The sequence below is a fragment of the Medicago truncatula genome, chromosome 8 (genome assembly GCF_003473485.1).
Source record: "Medicago truncatula cultivar Jemalong A17 chromosome 8, MtrunA17r5.0-ANR, whole genome shotgun sequence".
Classification (NCBI taxonomy): Eukaryota; Viridiplantae; Streptophyta; class Magnoliopsida; order Fabales; family Fabaceae; genus Medicago; species Medicago truncatula.
In genome coordinates, this window is record NC_053049.1 from 27,078,348 (window position 1) to 27,095,803 (window position 17,456).

The 17,456-nt window shown below is 34.3% G+C and overlaps 3 protein-coding genes across 3 annotated transcripts; all 3 read right to left on the minus strand.

Annotated features, from left to right (window-relative positions):
* Positions 1 to 645: 645 nt before the first annotated feature.
* LOC25502786 (ribonucleoside-diphosphate reductase small chain) lies at positions 646 to 1,896 on the minus strand. The gene has a single exon (XM_013590346.3). The coding sequence runs from the start codon at positions 1,805 to 1,807 to the stop codon at positions 830 to 832; it is 978 nt and encodes a 325-aa protein (XP_013445800.1). The 5' UTR covers positions 1,808 to 1,896; the 3' UTR covers positions 646 to 829.
* A 1,744-nt stretch (positions 1,897 to 3,640) lies between these two features.
* On the minus strand, positions 3,641 to 8,092 carry LOC25502787 (FBD-associated F-box protein At4g10400). Its single transcript, XM_024773001.2, has 5 exons — positions 7,585 to 8,092; positions 6,968 to 7,454; positions 6,725 to 6,874; positions 6,330 to 6,618; positions 3,641 to 3,935 (listed from the first exon to the last, which is right to left on the minus strand). The coding sequence occupies exons 1-4, from the start codon at positions 8,028 to 8,030 to the stop codon at positions 6,331 to 6,333; spliced, it is 1,371 nt and encodes a 456-aa protein (XP_024628769.2). The 5' UTR covers positions 8,031 to 8,092; the 3' UTR covers positions 3,641 to 3,935; position 6,330.
* Positions 8,093 to 16,000: 7,908 nt separating this feature from the next.
* Positions 16,001 to 17,092, minus strand: LOC112417388 (uncharacterized). The gene is made up of 2 exons (XM_024773002.2): positions 16,956 to 17,092; positions 16,001 to 16,602 (listed from the first exon to the last, which is right to left on the minus strand). The coding sequence occupies exons 1-2, from the start codon at positions 17,011 to 17,013 to the stop codon at positions 16,001 to 16,003; spliced, it is 660 nt and encodes a 219-aa protein (XP_024628770.2). The 5' UTR covers positions 17,014 to 17,092.
* Positions 17,093 to 17,456: the final 364 nt, after the last annotated feature.

Consider the following 17,456-nt stretch of genomic DNA (forward strand, 5'->3'; position numbering starts at 1 on the left):
CATGAACACTCCTAAAGAAAGAAAGAAAAAAACTCACCATTGTTTCTCTCAATTACACTATGAAAACACTTAACGTTGTTTAATCTAAAGCACTCTGGAATGGAAAGGATTAAACCTATGTTTGTTTTCAAGTTGTGTTGAAAATCCATGTCTGACGTCTGCCTTGTAGCTTCTCTGTTTTCACGGCCGAATAGTCATAAAACACGAGAAAAGGAGAATTTGAAGTCAAATATTAAATGAACTTTCTACCTAAAGACCAAAATCAGTTCCAAGACTAGATCCAGAATCACTAAGTCAAGGATGGAAATGTAAGAATTAGACTTAGAAGTAAATCAATTAGAAATAAATCAATCACCACAGGTTTGTTTATTCAATTTGAAATGAAGTATATTAAGGAAATTCTGTACAATTTCTAAGGTTTGATTTTTACCCTAAAACTTATGAACAAATTAGGCAAAATTCAATACTTTGTTAAAATTCATAATGAATAAAACAAGTAGAATTTCTTGATACACGCCCAAAATTTCATAAGCTCGTGATTCTGAAAATTCTGAACCAATAATGGACTGTTATACTTAAATCTCAGTCAAATTTCTTTTAAAATAATCTCAGTCCCACAGGAAAATAAAGAAAAAACATAAATTATTTTGACAGAAGAACAAAATTTCATTAAACTTTGAAACAAAATTTATACATGAAACATTAAGAAGATAAAACTAAGAGACAGAACAACTTAACCATTTAAATTATGACAGAAACACATAAACATAACCCTAAAGAATTAATTAAACAAGTTTAGTAGATAGATACACCCTAATTTCTTCTTAATCTAAAAATCCTCATCCAAAGTAAAGCAATAATCAGCACCACCATTCATAACAGAAGCTTTCTGATACTCCCCAACGCGCTTCTCAAAGAAATTGGTTTTCCCCTGAAGCGAAATCAAATCCATCCAATCAAATGGATTCTGAACATTATAAACTTTCTCACAACCAAGCTCACCCAATAACCTATCAGCAACAAACTCAATATACTGACTCATCAATTCACCGTTCATCCCAACCAACGCGCAAGGAAGCGCGTCGCATACAAACTCCCTTTCAATCTCAACCGCATCACGAACAATCTTCACCACGCGCTCTGTACTCAGTTTCTGACGCAATAGCGAGTATAACAAACAAGCAAAATCACAGTGTAAGCCTTCGTCGCGTGAAATAAGCTCGTTTGAGAAAGTTAATCCCGGCATTAAACCGCGTTTTTTCAACCAGAAAATCGCACAGAAGCTTCCGGAGAAGAAAATTCCTTCAACACAAGCGAAAGCAACGATTCTTTCTGCAAAAGAATCGCTTGAATCGATCCATTTCAAAGCCCAATCAGCTTTCTTAGCAATACACGGAATTGTGTCAATTGCGTGAAATAATCGATTCTTTTCAGCAGAATCGCTTATATACGTTTCGAGGAGAAGAGAATACATCTCTGAGTGGATGTTTTCAATAGCGATTTGAAACCCGTAGAAAGCACGCGCTTCAGAGATTTGAACTTCTTTCATGAATCTTCCGGCGAGATTTTCGAGGACGATACCGTCGGAGGCGGCGAAGAAGGCGAGGATGTGAGAGATGAAGTGGCGTTCGCCGTCGGTGAGGTTGTTCCAGTGTTGAAGATCGGAGGAAAGATCGACTTCTTCGGCGGTCCAGAAAGAGGCTTCGGCTTTTTTGTACATTTCCCAGATTTTTGGGTATTGGATTGGGAACATACAGAATCGGTCTGGGTTTGGAGCGAGAAGAGGTTCTTCTGGGAAAGAAGGCATTGTTTGGTTTTGGGAATTGAAAAAAGTGATTAATTGTAAAGAGAGAAGAAAGTGTTTTCGTTTTGTTTTGTTTTGTTGATAGAGAATGAAGAAGAGATAAGGGGTTTAAATAAGCGATTTTGAGTGAAAATAGAAGCGGGTGATTTGAAAATTTGGGGGGTTTGGATTTGGAAAAAACGTGCGGGAGAATCTTTGAAAGGACGCGGGTGATTTTGAAATTTTTTGGTGAAAACTTTCTTGAGAAGATTTTGGTAGGGGTAGTTTGGGGAGAAAAATATCTGAAGGTGGTTGACGTTGACAATATTTGTTTTTTGAGGTTAGTGTTGTTCAAATCCCATCAAAATAATATGGCAAATATTTTAAAATAAAAAATAAATAAATAATGGCACAAAATGGAAAATTATTGAATTAGTTTTTTAATGTTCTTTTTTAAAATGGTTTGGATTGAATTTTCAAAATCGAATTAGATTGTAACATATATTTTAATATTTTATTTATTTTTAATAACATGATATATTTTATTAATCTAATATTTATCGGTTTTAAAAAAATATGCTATTATGCTACTATACTATGTTAAATCAATATATTTTAAATATAATCGATCATTCTTTCAAAAAAAAATATATACAATTGATCATTGTTGCTTCACAATTAATTTTGTAGGGACTAACATATTTAATCCTAATACTCATACAAAAACCGCACTCCACTTGAGATGATGATATTCACTTGAGAATATGGAGTGTGCTTTTCACAAGATCCATACTGAGTTTTCCATTTTAAATAGAGTTGTCGCAAACGGATTTGATCTCTCAAATTGGTCGATTGTTGAGTCGGATACCATGGTTTAAGGAAAAAAATTACAAATTAGAATTTGGATATTTGAAAAATCGATTCAAGTTAAACTGCATTAAATTATAACAGATCCAATTTTTTCATTAATCGTTCAAAACCGAATCAAACGAGGTGTTATTTTTATCTTTGAATCGGATGGATTTTTGTCTCAAACCCATACCACAAACATCGCCAGTATCATTGGGTAATGGATGGACATCCAATAATAGATATATTCATTATGAAAATTCATTATCTAGGAAGACCCAATATAACCTAAGTTACTTATTATTATAGAACGGCATTATGAAAAATAACTACTGCAACCACCAATTGATTCTGGACTCTGAATCTTTTGGGAGATGGTGGACGTATTTCTGTGTATAAAGAATTTTTCCTGATGGGAGAGAGATAACAGTGAAGTAGGTCAAAATTGGTACTATCATCAGTGGCATACATCATGGGCATTCGGTTTCTTTAGTTGGATAATGCATTCAAGAAAACAGAAAAATACTTGTACATGACCATGTCCTTAACAATACCCTTTATTTTCATTTACACTGTAAATAAAACACTACTTCTCAGTTGGTACATTAAAAGATTGTTTCATACATGAGATTTTTTTTAGTAGCTTTGATTGTACTGTCTTAAATGAAATATCGGAATTTGCAGCAGGTCAACCTGTGCTGAAATGGGAGAAACATGTTTAAAATAGCAGCTGCTGCAGCTCGAGGAATATGTAGCAGAAGCTATATGCATACATATTTCTCCCCTGAACTATAAATTTATTTTCTTATATTTATTCTAAGAACTTTGCAAATTAACTAGAAAATCAACACTGTGATTTGACTATTACTCGAAGTATTAATGTCTAAAACTGCAATGACTACCGCAAACAAGACTCGGCAAAGAAAATCAAATTCTTGTGATCAAAATATGCAACACGCTTTTACGCCTTAAAATCTTAAGGACTGTTACTCTAGTAGTACCCAGAACTTTTGAAAGATAAAAAGATTCCAACTATATAATAAGTCACAGATACATTTGACAGATTTATATCTATTATCGGAGTTGATGTTGAGTTGTGACATTATTGAGTTGTAGTCATTGATAGCGAACCAGAAAACATACTAACTGAAATGTCAAATACATATTTATATATTTGTTCTCAATGTCATCTTTTGAATGAAGCATATGTTTTCTCTCACTCAATGTCATCTGTGAATGAAGCCCCAAGCATCTGATCAATAAAGATTCGGCCAGCCTCAGACATCGACATTCCAAATGCACACTGCCAAACATTTAGCAGAAAATGTTATTCAATGCCCACAAATTTTACTACTAATAAGATTGTGAAAAAAAAAAAAGAATCTGCAAATGCCTGAACATGCTGCTATAATGCAATGCAAATATTTACCAAGAGTAAGTTGCATCAGTCCGATCCATCGACATAATCAGGTTTTACAACTCATAACATATAGAATCATATAATAATAATTTGAATTTTTCAAGTTATCTAACAACCAAGAAAAGGCAAGTCGAGAATGGCAGCATCAAATAACAGAGATTTTATGCTTGCCTTTGCCAAAAAAAACTTCTAGACATCAAGCAAACTATGGCTTATCACAAAAATTGAGTTTTGGCTTGCATGGTAGGCCAACTTAAAGGTTACACAAGCATGATTTTAGTCAGAAAATAAAATAGATAACAATTGCCCAATTAACGAACAAAAAGCAGGCTCTTCCGCAGCCAATTTTTTTTTTTTTTTTTTCTTGTTTCCATAAACTTTGAAAGTTAAATTATATTGTTCAGTATACTTGTGTAAAGTTTGTACACAAAATTTGCAAGAATTGGTAAACATCGGAATTAATTGATTATTATTGACAAGAAATTCTCAGCAATTAAAAACATTATCGGAGTAGTATATACATTGAAGAAGTCCAACATTCTATCAACTTGCTTAACCAATAAGTTTCAACAAGAGCTCATGTACATTCTAAGCATTGTGTAGTATTTCAAGAGCAAAAATATTCTCTAAAAATGCTAACAAATGCAATCACATAAATTTTTTTTTTTTTTTTGGTCAATGCAATCGCATAAATTTATACTTCTCTTTTTAAGCAAAAATAGACTATGCTTATATAGAGTCTATGCTACAGAGTCAAAATATCTCTAAAGTAAGACTTGGTTGTGATAAAAACATCATAATATAAGTTCATTTCTGAAATTTCGTTTGTAGGATAAAACATAGTAATTAATAGCGGCCGAAAGCGGCGCTATAGCGGGTGCGCGTAGCGAGGAATCAAATAGCGGCCGCTTCAGCCGCTATTTGATTTCAGAAGGAATTTCCAAATTGACCCTATTTTTAAAACCTTTTTAGGGCATTTTGAGGATTTTGTAAACCCTAACATTTTTCAACTTTTTCTCTCTTCTCACCTGAGCCGCGAAACACACTCTTCTATCTTCTATCTTATGGTTTCTCCTATTTTATGATTTTTTTTATCTGTTCCTCTGTCTTTTGTTTTTTGTTGTTTTGATTTATGAATGTCTCATGAGATTTGAGTGTTATATTCAATTTTATATTGAATATAAGTTTTTTTTTTTGAGAAATATATAAGTTTGTTTATACTTTATAGTAATATTCATGTAATTTGTCCAAAAATTAATCAAATATCCGTGACCGCTATTTGTCATACTGCTATACACTATCCCATTTTTGGGGTTAGCCGCTAGGCACCGCTATCCGGGATTGACTACTATGGGATAAAATATGGTTGAAAACCTACTAAAATTGCTCAACAATTACAACTACTTTATAAAAATGTAAAAAGAAAAACTGAGATGGAAATTTTTAATTGATGCATGAGCATTAAAAGTTTAAACATATCCACCAGACAGGTGGCTTGTTTTCTTCAATCTCTGTAATTGTAAAACCTGAAAGCATTTGCTCTTATTTTAGGCTTTCTAGAAGATCAATCAAGTTCATGAATATAAAGATCAAAACTAGACTACAACAAAAAGACAGTGCTCCATTGACAAAGGTTATGTGGATTCATAGAAGTGCAGACCTCTGCCCCAAATAAACAAAGATTTAGCAATTGATAGCAATAACAAGACTACATGGCAAACTATCACTAAGTTACAATAAGTGGCATAAAATGCATTAGTTTTTCCTAGAATATTAGTAGCAAGTTGAAGTCATCTTAAACATAATAGATCTTGCAAATCTCTACTCTTACAAAACTTGAAATCCTTAAAAAAGAATAGTAGTAGGTGAAAGACTATAATAATTTAGTTTAGTACAGAGGGTCAATCCCAAATAGGTGTTATAATGAAAAACTAACTAGATCAAATACAAATAGGTATTCCATAGTTCAGCAACAAAATAGTTGAAAATATGATGACAATGACATGCATGTAAAACCACAAGGTACATTTAATTTTGGTGGAAATCAAAGGATGAGGAGAGGAAGGGAAAAAGGAAGCTTGTGAGCTTGGGGTTTGAGAAAAATTCTCAAAAGGAACCACATTGAAAAGGTATTGAAATTAGTACAAGATTCTATAACTTAGTGAGCTTATTAGACACTAACTATCTAACTAACAGAAAAGCTAACAAACTTATATCATGAAACACGTCTAACCGTGCAAATGAAACCCCGTCTTAATCATCATTAGTTTAACACACCTTATGGAGACACAGCTGAATCAAATTTAAGTTGGCATGTGACAGAGCCCCTTGGTATATCAGTTAATCTTCTGATAGAACAGTTCTTGTTAGTTAGGTCCATTGATGTATCGAAAAAAACGAGCATTGTGTGTAAAACAAGTCCGTTCTGCAAAACATATTCAGCAAATGCCAGCTCATCTTCAAATCCTTGATATCCTTCTATGTGAATAAAGGTCAGGTGGGATTTGAAACATTTAGGAACTGTTGTTGACTTTGGCTCCCATGTTCTTAAAAGTGATGGTTCCTCCTAACAGCAACAAGGGACACAATGACTCAATTATATTTCTGTGTATATAGAGAGATATATACATACATAGGTAGATAGACCAAAAATTAATTTAAATAAAGCAAACCTTGCTACTCTGAATTAAGAGAACTTGAAGCATATGGCATTTCTCAAGCACGTTGAGCAGAAGACTCATGTTGAAGCAGGGAAGAATGAACTTTAGATGATGTAAATTGCAAAATTCTGGATAATTTAGAACGGGGGTGCGAAGTGGCCACTGCTTGTGCGCATAATCACAAGTGATGGTACAACATTAGTACAAAAGTACATATATAAAAAATACATATAAACCATAATAATAAAACTTCACCTTTGATGTGAAATGACGCATAAGTAGATGTATATCACCATTATCTCGGAGGTGTCTGAGCACAGGGTCCATAAATTCTCTTCCACGGAGGGAAAAGACATCAAAATATGCTTCCTCCACACTCTGCAAGTTTCCAATGATGCCCAATGTGGTTTTGCCCGTGGTACGACTGTCGTCTACACAGAGCCAGTCAGAATCTATTTGAACACAAGTCCAAGAGAAATTTACGCCGGTTAATTTCAACCTCTTGAAGAAAGGTGACATAGGAACATTGGCCAAGAAACTAGCACAAAAGACACGATCTAGAGTTTCGAGTACGGGGCAGCCAGAGAGAAAGACAAGTAATGAATCCACAGTGTCTATGTTGTTGAATTCCACAGTGTTGCCTATGTCGAATTCCACAACGCCTGCGCCGAGTTTCAACATCTTCAATGATGGAAGATGAATTGAAGAAGGTTGAAACATTATATGAATTGCACCAACAAGACTGCAGTTTTTTCAAAACACATGTTACATAACATTCCATATATATATATATATATATATATATATATACGTGTTAAAAACAGAGAGAGAACAAGAGATGAAATCATGAAAGCAACCATACAACAACTTACCTGAGGGAAACGAGATTGGTGCAATTCAGGAGAGAAGAAGGAACCAGTACTTGCCGGTCTTCATCGCAGTATTCAAGGGAAACAAACAGTTCTTCAAGTTGAGGCCCAATGGCAGCACGAACCCATACGTCGAAGCAGTCGCTACGAAACCAGTCATCATCCACCATGCCGCTGGTGAGACGAAACCTTTTAATATCACGGGACCGACGGAGGGAGAGCACGGCGTTGACGAAGAATGCAAACCTTCTGAACATTATTGGCCAGTTGCCGTCTTCGTATGAGTCGTCGGAGAATTCGAAGGCTTGTAGATTCTGCCAGAGATTTCGCCACCTGCGAGAGATGAGACTCGTTGTTGCCACGGAGGTTCTGGTTGGGAGGAATGAGAGTATATGGAAGAGGAGTGGGTCCGGTAGAGGGCTTAATCTGTCGGTGGTCGGCGGTGCCATGGCGAGTTTGGGTGGTTCCGATGACAATTGCTAAACCTTCATTTCAGATTTCAACTTTTTCATTTTTCTAACAAAAAATGACGATTATTGCTTTTTTGACAATACACTTAAATGACGTTTTTACCTCAGCGATAATTAACTACCGTTCCGAGAATCGCCAGCAGTTAACTAAAATTACTTTTCCGTTCTCTCTATTGTGTTATCTTCTCTTCCATCTCTGGTCTTCATTTATCCACCAAGGATTTAGTTTTTGTTTTTTCTTTTCTTGTTTTTTTAGCTTAATTTTCATACTGTTGAATTGAATTGGTTTGATCTCTAAGCTGAATTTCTCACTCTTGTTTTTTATAAAATGGGTTTATGAAAAGTATTTTTTTTGCCACCCTTTTGATGGATCTTTCATAAATTCAATAACTTTATTATTTTATTTTTTTGCAATATGAAAAAATGGTGATTCATTAGTAGTAGATTAGATCTTTTGGGTATGATGGTTCTCCATAATTGATATGTGAGATCTGATCACAATATGCAAATAATCATGTTACGATTTTTGTATTATTAGTTGATAGAATTTTAAAATGAAAAACAAAAAAGCAAGTATATCCAAATACATTGAATATAAAAGCTGGAAAATGAAGAACAGAGATGGGAGGGAAGATAACATAATATAACATAATAGAGAGAACAGAAAAGTAATTTTACCGTTGAGGGCATTGAGTGCGACTCAAATTACAAACTAGTCCCCTTACTTCCTTTCTTTTATGTAAATTAAATCAAGACTAAATTGATCATTTGCCTAAGTAATTTCTTAAATTCATTTTGGTCACTCCTAAGGCTTTTTTTGGAAGTTTGGAATGGAGGGGAGGGGAGGATTTTAGAAAAAAGGAAGGAGTAAGTGGAAGAAATAGAAGACATCGGGAGGAGAGAGCTTTGGAGGTTAATTTTTTACTCATAATAAAAAATCATCCTCATTTGGGGGAACTCAAAAATTGTATTGGGGGAGGGTTTTGGGGGGTTATGAGGGGTTTATATGAATTTTTCAAATTCGATCTATGTTGTTATAATATTCTTAAAATTAAAAGTATATTAATCATAAGTATTAGTTTATCATTATCTAAAAAACTGTTCTTTGAAAAAATGTGAATTTTTTGTCCATTTTTCTATATATTTCTAATCCCACAATGCCCTCCCCTCCCTTCCCCTCCAAACTCCCAAACAAAACCTAAAACATCTACTCTTGTCTCTTATGTTCACCTTACTCTGTTTGTTCCATGTCTATTTTGGAAGGGGATTATTTTGTAATTTGGGTCAACTCTAACATACACTTATTAAAGAGTTTAGATGAAAATTTTATATTTAAAATTATGTATTCAACACATTAAAACATTAAAAATATTTTTTTTTTGTAAAATCTTTCATAAAAAAATGCACATAAAATGCGTCAATTGTTTTGTTTTTTGAATCATTAAATTTTGGAACATATAGTATGTGAATTGAAAATAAAAATTCTAAAGTCCCATTTCAGATAGTTGAGTGTTTTAGTGAATGTAATTAGAAAAACACTTACCTCTCACGTCGCCTAGTTTGCAAACCTTGGCTTGCAAACCTTATCCTGACAGTCGTACTTATTGGTATGGACGTGAGTAAACCTCAACCTTGGGGAGCTACCTTCGGCCTGCGTAGGCGTGGTCAACCCTCGGAGATCGTGTGTGACCTTTCGGCCCGCACTGCAATATGATGGATTTTATGGCGTGTCCATCGTATGGTATCGTCTGCTTAGTGAACTTAGGTCAACCCCGAGCGGAGCTGGATTGGGCTTTAGCCTAATCCGGAGTAGTTTCCAACACTACATAAGGATTTCCTTAAAAAAAAAACACTACATAAGAATTGTTCACTCTCTCTTTTCCTTACAACACGAATTGTTCACTCTCTCGGTTCCCATATACTCATTCCTTCTTCCGGTTAATCCATCATATAACACAATTAACATTAGAAAATGGCAAGAAATAAGGAACCCCGTGATATTTTTTGTTAAGTTTGGAGGAGATCAATGTACAATTGCATTTCTCGAACAACATCGGTTGAGCCAGATCGAAAGAAGTGTCTAATGAACGAGTAGAGTAGAAACACATTGTCTTTAGCTTAAGTAACATCACAAGAAATGTGAACATTGTTTGAGAAAAATTGCTCGTAATTTGAAGTAGACTTCGGTGTTGAGACAAAATTCCTAATTAATTTTAAAGATAATAAACCAATATGATTAAAGAATTAATGGACTTTGATTAATTCCTTGGTATTTAACTTGTGCTCTTGAGTGTTTTAGTAAGACAGGAACAAGTTTTAAATCATACCAAGAATCAAGAAATCAAAGGACATTTGAATTCATGATCTAACACTGAGGTCAGAAAGTTAGATCAGAATGTTGCTCGAAGATCAGAATGTTCAGAAGCAACCAAGTTCAGAAGCAACCTAGTTCAGAAGGTTGTTCAGAAGCAACCTAGTTCAGAAGCAACCTAGTTCAAAAAGTTGTTCAGAAGCAACCTAGTTCAGAAGGTTGTTCAGAAGCAACCCAGTTCAGAAGGTTGTTCTTATACAAGCCAAGAATCTCAAGAACTGTGATCAAGGTCATGCAAGGCACATGTGACATAAATATATGTCCAGGAAAGTACACTTGCATGGATCAATCAAGCAATAAAGGCATATACAAGGATTATGTCAAAAAGGATATCCAATGTTCATTTAAGACTATGAACATTGATGTACTAGGAATATTTCACAAGGAAATATCATCCTAGATGTTAATATCACTGCTCTTCATCATTGTTTCACTATTAGGATTTGATTACATCAAATGATAGTCTTACAAATCATTCTAAGTGAAACAGATGGAACATTCTGATGATCAGAATGTTCAAGCTCAGCTCATGCTTACTTTATGAACAGTATAGTAGGTGAAAAGAAAAAAGCAAAAGCAAAGCAAATCTGTCATCTTCAACAAGAGATAGACACGTCTGAGAGTTGGTACTGAACAAGGACAACACAATCTCTCAAAGCATGGGCATGAAGATGCAGAATCCCACTAAATCCTCCTGCACCGGTTCCAAGACAAAATCTGGGAAAGGAACATTCTGATGTATGAAGAAAAGTCCATACATTGCCTAAAGACTCTATAAATAAAGGGCTTGGCCTTAGCAAAACTTGCACCATTGCAAAGCATACAAGAAAACAACTCTGATTTTGTTTGAAGCTCTTGCAAACTGAAATTGATCAATCTCTAAGTCTTTCATCAACTTAGTGCAAATCAATACTCTTGTTATCTATAGGATAACCTCTTCTTCTTCCACTGTTTGTTTTACAAACATCCAACTTCCATACAAATTGTAACAAAGTCTCATCTAGCTTTTAGAGGTCCTAAAGTGTTAGGTTGAGCAAAGGTTGTAAAAGTCTAAGTGGTTAACTTAGCAAGAAGGTGCAAGCCTGCTGAGGCTTAGAGAATACAGGATTGTAATTGTTCAGGTGAACAAGATTGTAAGGTGCAGGACTTGAGAGGTTATCTCAAGCATCTTAGTGGAAACTCTCACAGGATTGTGGGGAGTGGACTAGCCCACATTGGGTGAACCACTATAACTCTTTGTGTGTTCTTTCTTTCTTCTCTATACTCTTTTATTTACAGTATACACAACACACACTTACACTTATACTTTATTAAACAATTTTGTTTATGAACTTCAGAACATTCTGAAGTCAGAAAGTTAACATAATTCCAAGTAAACAACTTGAGAATCATTTTTAAGTTTCAGGATAATTTTTAAAGGGTCACAATTCAAACCCCCCCTTCCTTGTGACTATTTTATCTACTTCAATTGGCATCAGAGCTAGGCTCTAAGGGTTTGAACACTTAAACAAGTGTTAGAGAAAAGATTCAGGAAAGGTAAGATGGAACTCTTTCTCAGATCTCAAGACAATGATATGTGGGCAGTCATCACAGATGGAGACTTTGTTCCAACAACCAAAGAAGGAGCTGTAAAGGAAAAGAGTGCATGGTCAACAGATGAAAAGGCTCAGGTATTACTAAACTCTAAAGCTAGACTCTTTCTATCATGTGCATTAACCATCGAAGAAAGTGAAAGAGTTGGCACGTGTTAAGTGCTTTTGCTTCTTTAGAGACCGAGCTCTGATACCAATTGAAGTAGCAATAATCGTCGCAAGAAAAGGGGGGGGGGGGGGGGGGGGGGGGTTTAATTGTGACCCTTTTTAAAATTATTCCTGAAACTTTAAATCAAGTTTATATACTCAAGAATGTTCTTGGTTATAATATTAGTTTAAACAATTAATATGTAATATAATCTAAAGAATGATTATATAAGCAGAATGAGAAAAATTAAGTTTCAATCTTATTTTAACTTTAGTTAAATAATTAGGCACTTGTTTAATCTTGGACCAGAATAATCTGGAAGCAGTTTTACACAATAAATAAAATGACAATTTAATGAGGACCAGAGAACTCTGGATTACTGTGATTAATTTGGACCAGATTATTCTGGAAGGCATTAGCAAGATAATATTAAAGGTTAGTTATTAGGACCAGAGCACTCTGGATAATAAAAATAAATGACAAGAGTAAAGAAGAGAAAATAACACAAGAGAGTTATCCTGGTTCACCCAATCTGGCTACTTCCAGTCCCCACACTTCGTGTGAGATTATCCACTATAGTATTCAGTTGGTAGAAACTTCTAACCAACACTATAAAGTCTTGATCACACCAGATCAGTCTGTAACCTCTGTATTATCAACCTCAGCAGGCTTCTTACAATTCTTTGCACTAGCAAAAGAAAGGTTGGAATTTTCTATCTCAAACTATTAAGCCCAATAGACTTGAGAACTAAGATCACTCTTTGTATGGTGATTTGTGTTGTGTTGATGTTTATATCTCAACACATCAAACTTTTACAAACACAATCTCAAAAGGATAGAGAGACAATAAATATAGTGAGAGCTTATGGAGTTGTGTTTGTTGAAGAGCTTTGATTGAGAGAATGATTGCTTTAGAGAGATAAGTGCTTGTTTTCTTTCAAAACTCTTGCTTTCAACCTTCTATGACTCCTTCTATTTATAGAGCACGAATAGCCTTGAGGAGAGGTTACAAAAGAGCCGTTTGAGTCCATTTCAAACTGAAAAATGCACTCCAATGTTGCTTGGGGAACAAGTGTTCAAGCTGTCTTCAGAGAACGTTCTCAAGAACGTTTTTCAGTGATCAACCAAGACTTGGGCATGAAGCAACACGTTTTTGCAAGATGCTAATGAGATGTACGCCTATCTTTAGAAACTTGGAGGCCACTCAAGATGATGTAGCCTTGATGTCATTGTGTGATGTCATAGGATGATCTCTTTGATGATGTCATGTAGAAATACTATTTGAAGAAACTTTCTCAAACGAGCCTTTTTCCATTTATACCTTAATGGGTCTAAAATCTTATGGGGCCTAATCAGATTTTATTCCTTTGTAGTTTTGTGGCCCATGTGCACATATTTGCCTATGATTGCATTAAGTTATTTTTTCCCTTTTAAGAACTTTTAAAAGAGTCTTTTTCCTTAAGATCTTTTATTCCCATCTTTAGTGAGACAAAGAGAATCAATTTCCATTGATACAGACATTGGATGTGTATAAAAACTTCCATTTGTCCATTTCTTGCTTTTGGCATTTTGATGGAAACATTTCGTGATAATTTTGTGAGGCAAGAACGTTCTCAGGATCATTCTCATGGAACATGCTCACAAAATTCATTAGTAGATAACAAGATAAAATTTGTTTGTTATCTTTAAAACTTCGAAAGAGGATTTTTCTTTCAACAATGTCCCCCTTTTTGATGATAACAAACATTTAAAAATTTGATCTTGAAAGAAATTAAAACTAGTAGTTTTGATAAAAAAAAATGTTTTTAATAATTTTATCAATTTTCTCCCCCTCAATTTCAGCATTCAATAATCATATAAAAGAAATTGAGAATGCATATATATGTCATTGGCAAAAGTTCATATGTGGTACTGATTCATTAAAACAGACATAATATACATATTGCAAAAAATATAAAAGCATAGTACTAAATAATATTTGCATCATGCAATAGATAAGAACCTAATAGTTTTGCAGCACTATAGGCATGCATATACCAAAAGATAGATAAGCAGCATCTATAAAGCAGCATCAACAAAATATAAAGAACCTAATGATTTTTCAGCACCATAGGCATGCATATGGCAGCAAAATATAACCAGCAGAGACAACAAAATAAGATAGCAGATTTTTCAAAAGGGCAGATTTTTCAAAAACATTCCTTTTCCCCCTTAACTATATCTCCCCCTTTGTTTCATCAAAAAGCAGCAGGTGCTAGCCATCACTTAGGAGTATGAGATGAGTCATCAGATGAGGAGTCCTCAGGTGGAGGAGGAATGAAGTATTGTGGTGGAGTAAAAGGTGGTTCCATAGGTGGAAGAACATTGTAACGAGTGCTCAAAGTGGCTGTGATCCAATTTCTGAAGGTTTGATTCTCCATCTTGTTATACACATGATGACTTAGACAAGCTTGCTGTCCTTCAAGAACCCTACGCAAATACTTCTTAATCTTGCTCAAATCTTTTTCAATTTTAGACCGTTCACTACTACAAAATGCCCCCTTTAATAGCACTCAATTTGGTTGTTAATAGCGCTTCCCAAGCGCTAAGAAAGACCCCGCTATAATAGGTCAGGATCCTATAATAGCGCTTTTCAAACGCTATTAAAGAGAAATACGTCAATAGCGCTTTCAGAAAAGCGCTAATATAGCCTTATTCTAATGCTATTAAAATAGCTTTTCTAACAGCTTTTTCTTAGCACTTTCTGAGAAGCGCTATGTTACTCATACAGGGGAATCATAGCGTTTTATTAAAAGCGCTAATAAAACTAGCGTTTTTTTTTTTTTTTTTGGAAATCTGTAACCAAAACTGCTGCAATAAGATCCTGAAATATGAATATAGCAAATTACATTCATGATAATCTCAATACAAATTGATCATAAACTTAATCCTGGGATTATACTTGACTTTGATTTTAACCATTGATTACATTGTCAAAAAAATACCATTGATTACATTGTCAAAAAAATACCATTGATTAGAAAATATACCTTTATTTCTTTCCATGGGATTATACTTGACTTTGATTTTAACTTGGGATTAAGGGAACGGCAAATACACATGGCACTATCAAAATTAAATGAACTTCAAATGAGTATAGCACTCAATAATCAAACTTATTTCAATTATAAACCAAAAGAATCAATACTCACTTCATGAACTTTTTTCTTACAACGTCAATGTTAGGATGTCCCCCCGGCAATGAATCCATATAATATATCATCTCAGCTCCGGGATTGATGACAAGCAACACCCAATGATTTAGCCTGCATCCATCATAATTTACATATATTTCAATTATAATTAAAAAACCACATTTTTAAATTTAGTCATCTTGAATAATGTTTTGTAAAGAAAACTCACCCTAGATTGACCGGTGCAAAAATCAGCTTATTCTTAAACTTGTGTGTCAATAGGATGTCTGCTATTTGTTGCCCTTGTTTATCCTCTTGAGATATATGTGGGGATAAAAATGAGAACTTATTTTCCAACCCACGAGGCTTGATCAAATTTTCGTACAAAAACCTTGAAACAGAACAAACAACATAAAACAGAAACATAAAAAACCAAACAAAATTCTCCCAAAAATAGGAATAACAGAACAGCAGAGTTTGTGACAACTATTTAACAGAGGTACCTGGCATATACAGCTACAACAGTGGCACTTAACCAATTATGTTGCACAAGCTCTTCTATATTCTCTATTTCTACCTCGTCTGTATAAGCTTTGCCATATATAACATTGTCCATGTAAATTGGGACTGATTGTCCTTTGATCATTATTGCCTTCACATAAGTATCAAGGAATGGTACCATAACTCATGCCAATAGAACGTAACATTTGTTTAGCCTCATAGGTTCGACTAGGGAGCACGTTATTCTCAGGCAACATATCTTTTAATAGAGTTAGCAAGTCTGTAAAGCTCTTATCAGACCATCCATTGCGTGCTTTTAAATTATACAATTTTAAGACCGTAGACAACCTTGTGAATTTAGCACATCCATCATACAATGGTATCTTTGAATCACTTACTAGCCTCTCAAACATTTCGGGACAATCACGAAGATCTTCTTCAATTTCATTCATAAACTCTTCGACTCGATCAAACTCATAATCATTTGACGTATCTCTCACATTACTCCTCAAACCAGCAGACTCAGTTTCTTCTTCCCCGTGCATTGTCCAACATGTATAGCTTTCATCGATTCCATTACATATTAAGTGATCTTGCAAATGCTCCGCACTAACTGTTCTGTAACAACATTTTAAGCATGAGCATATGATGTTACTTTTGTCGTTTGCATGAGCAACAGCAAACTCAACAAACTCTTTAACTCCTTCTATGTACTCCTTTGACGCTCGATTCGCAGACACCCATTTCCGATCCATAGTTCCTAGATCTTGATAGTTAGATGTCGGGAATAGTTAGTTTGAGTTTATTGGTAACAAATATTACTAGTTAAAATTTGGTTCTAACAACCGAGTTATGAATCATATGCTTAAGGATTCACTGCCCAACAACTAAGGATTCCAACAGACAACTACTCCAAATTGTTAAATTAGAGAACTACCAATAATCCCATAGACTTTGGGTCCCATAGTTTATTCTTAGTTTGTACCAACATTTAAATAGTTGCTTTTAATCATCAAGAATTCCTACCACTATTATCCACCTCATCATATTAATTTTCATTATCTTTTGCAATAACTAACTTTTGATCATGACTTTAAGTACAGAAAAAGAAGTCAATACCTTGATCTGTCTGTTTGATTCTTCTAACACTAGTAGCAGTTGGCACCACGCTGATCATATAAGTGAAAAAAAGTTAGTCCTATCATTAACTAGTAACGACTTTGAAACTACTCTAAAATCCAGTCATAACAACGCTATTTATCTATGCATACAATCCTTATTGTTTAACCTTAAAACACTCTCAAATCCAGTCATAACAACTTTGAAACTACAACTTTTTTCCAAGTCCAAGTTTGGTAAATTGAAAAGACACTCCAATTATAAATCATCAAACTAATTTCTGAAATACTAAATAGTGTTCTTAGGCTCAATAAAAAAATCTAAAGCCTCAATACTAAATATTGTTCTCTTGAATATTGTTCTTAATTAGGACACAAACTACTTACTCTATCTCATAATAACAACTCATATTATTTGTAAAAAAGTCTTAGTGTTCGTAAAAAAAGGAATATTGTCTTAGAAAGACTATCATTTTTAAGGTGCGTTTGATACGTTAAAAAG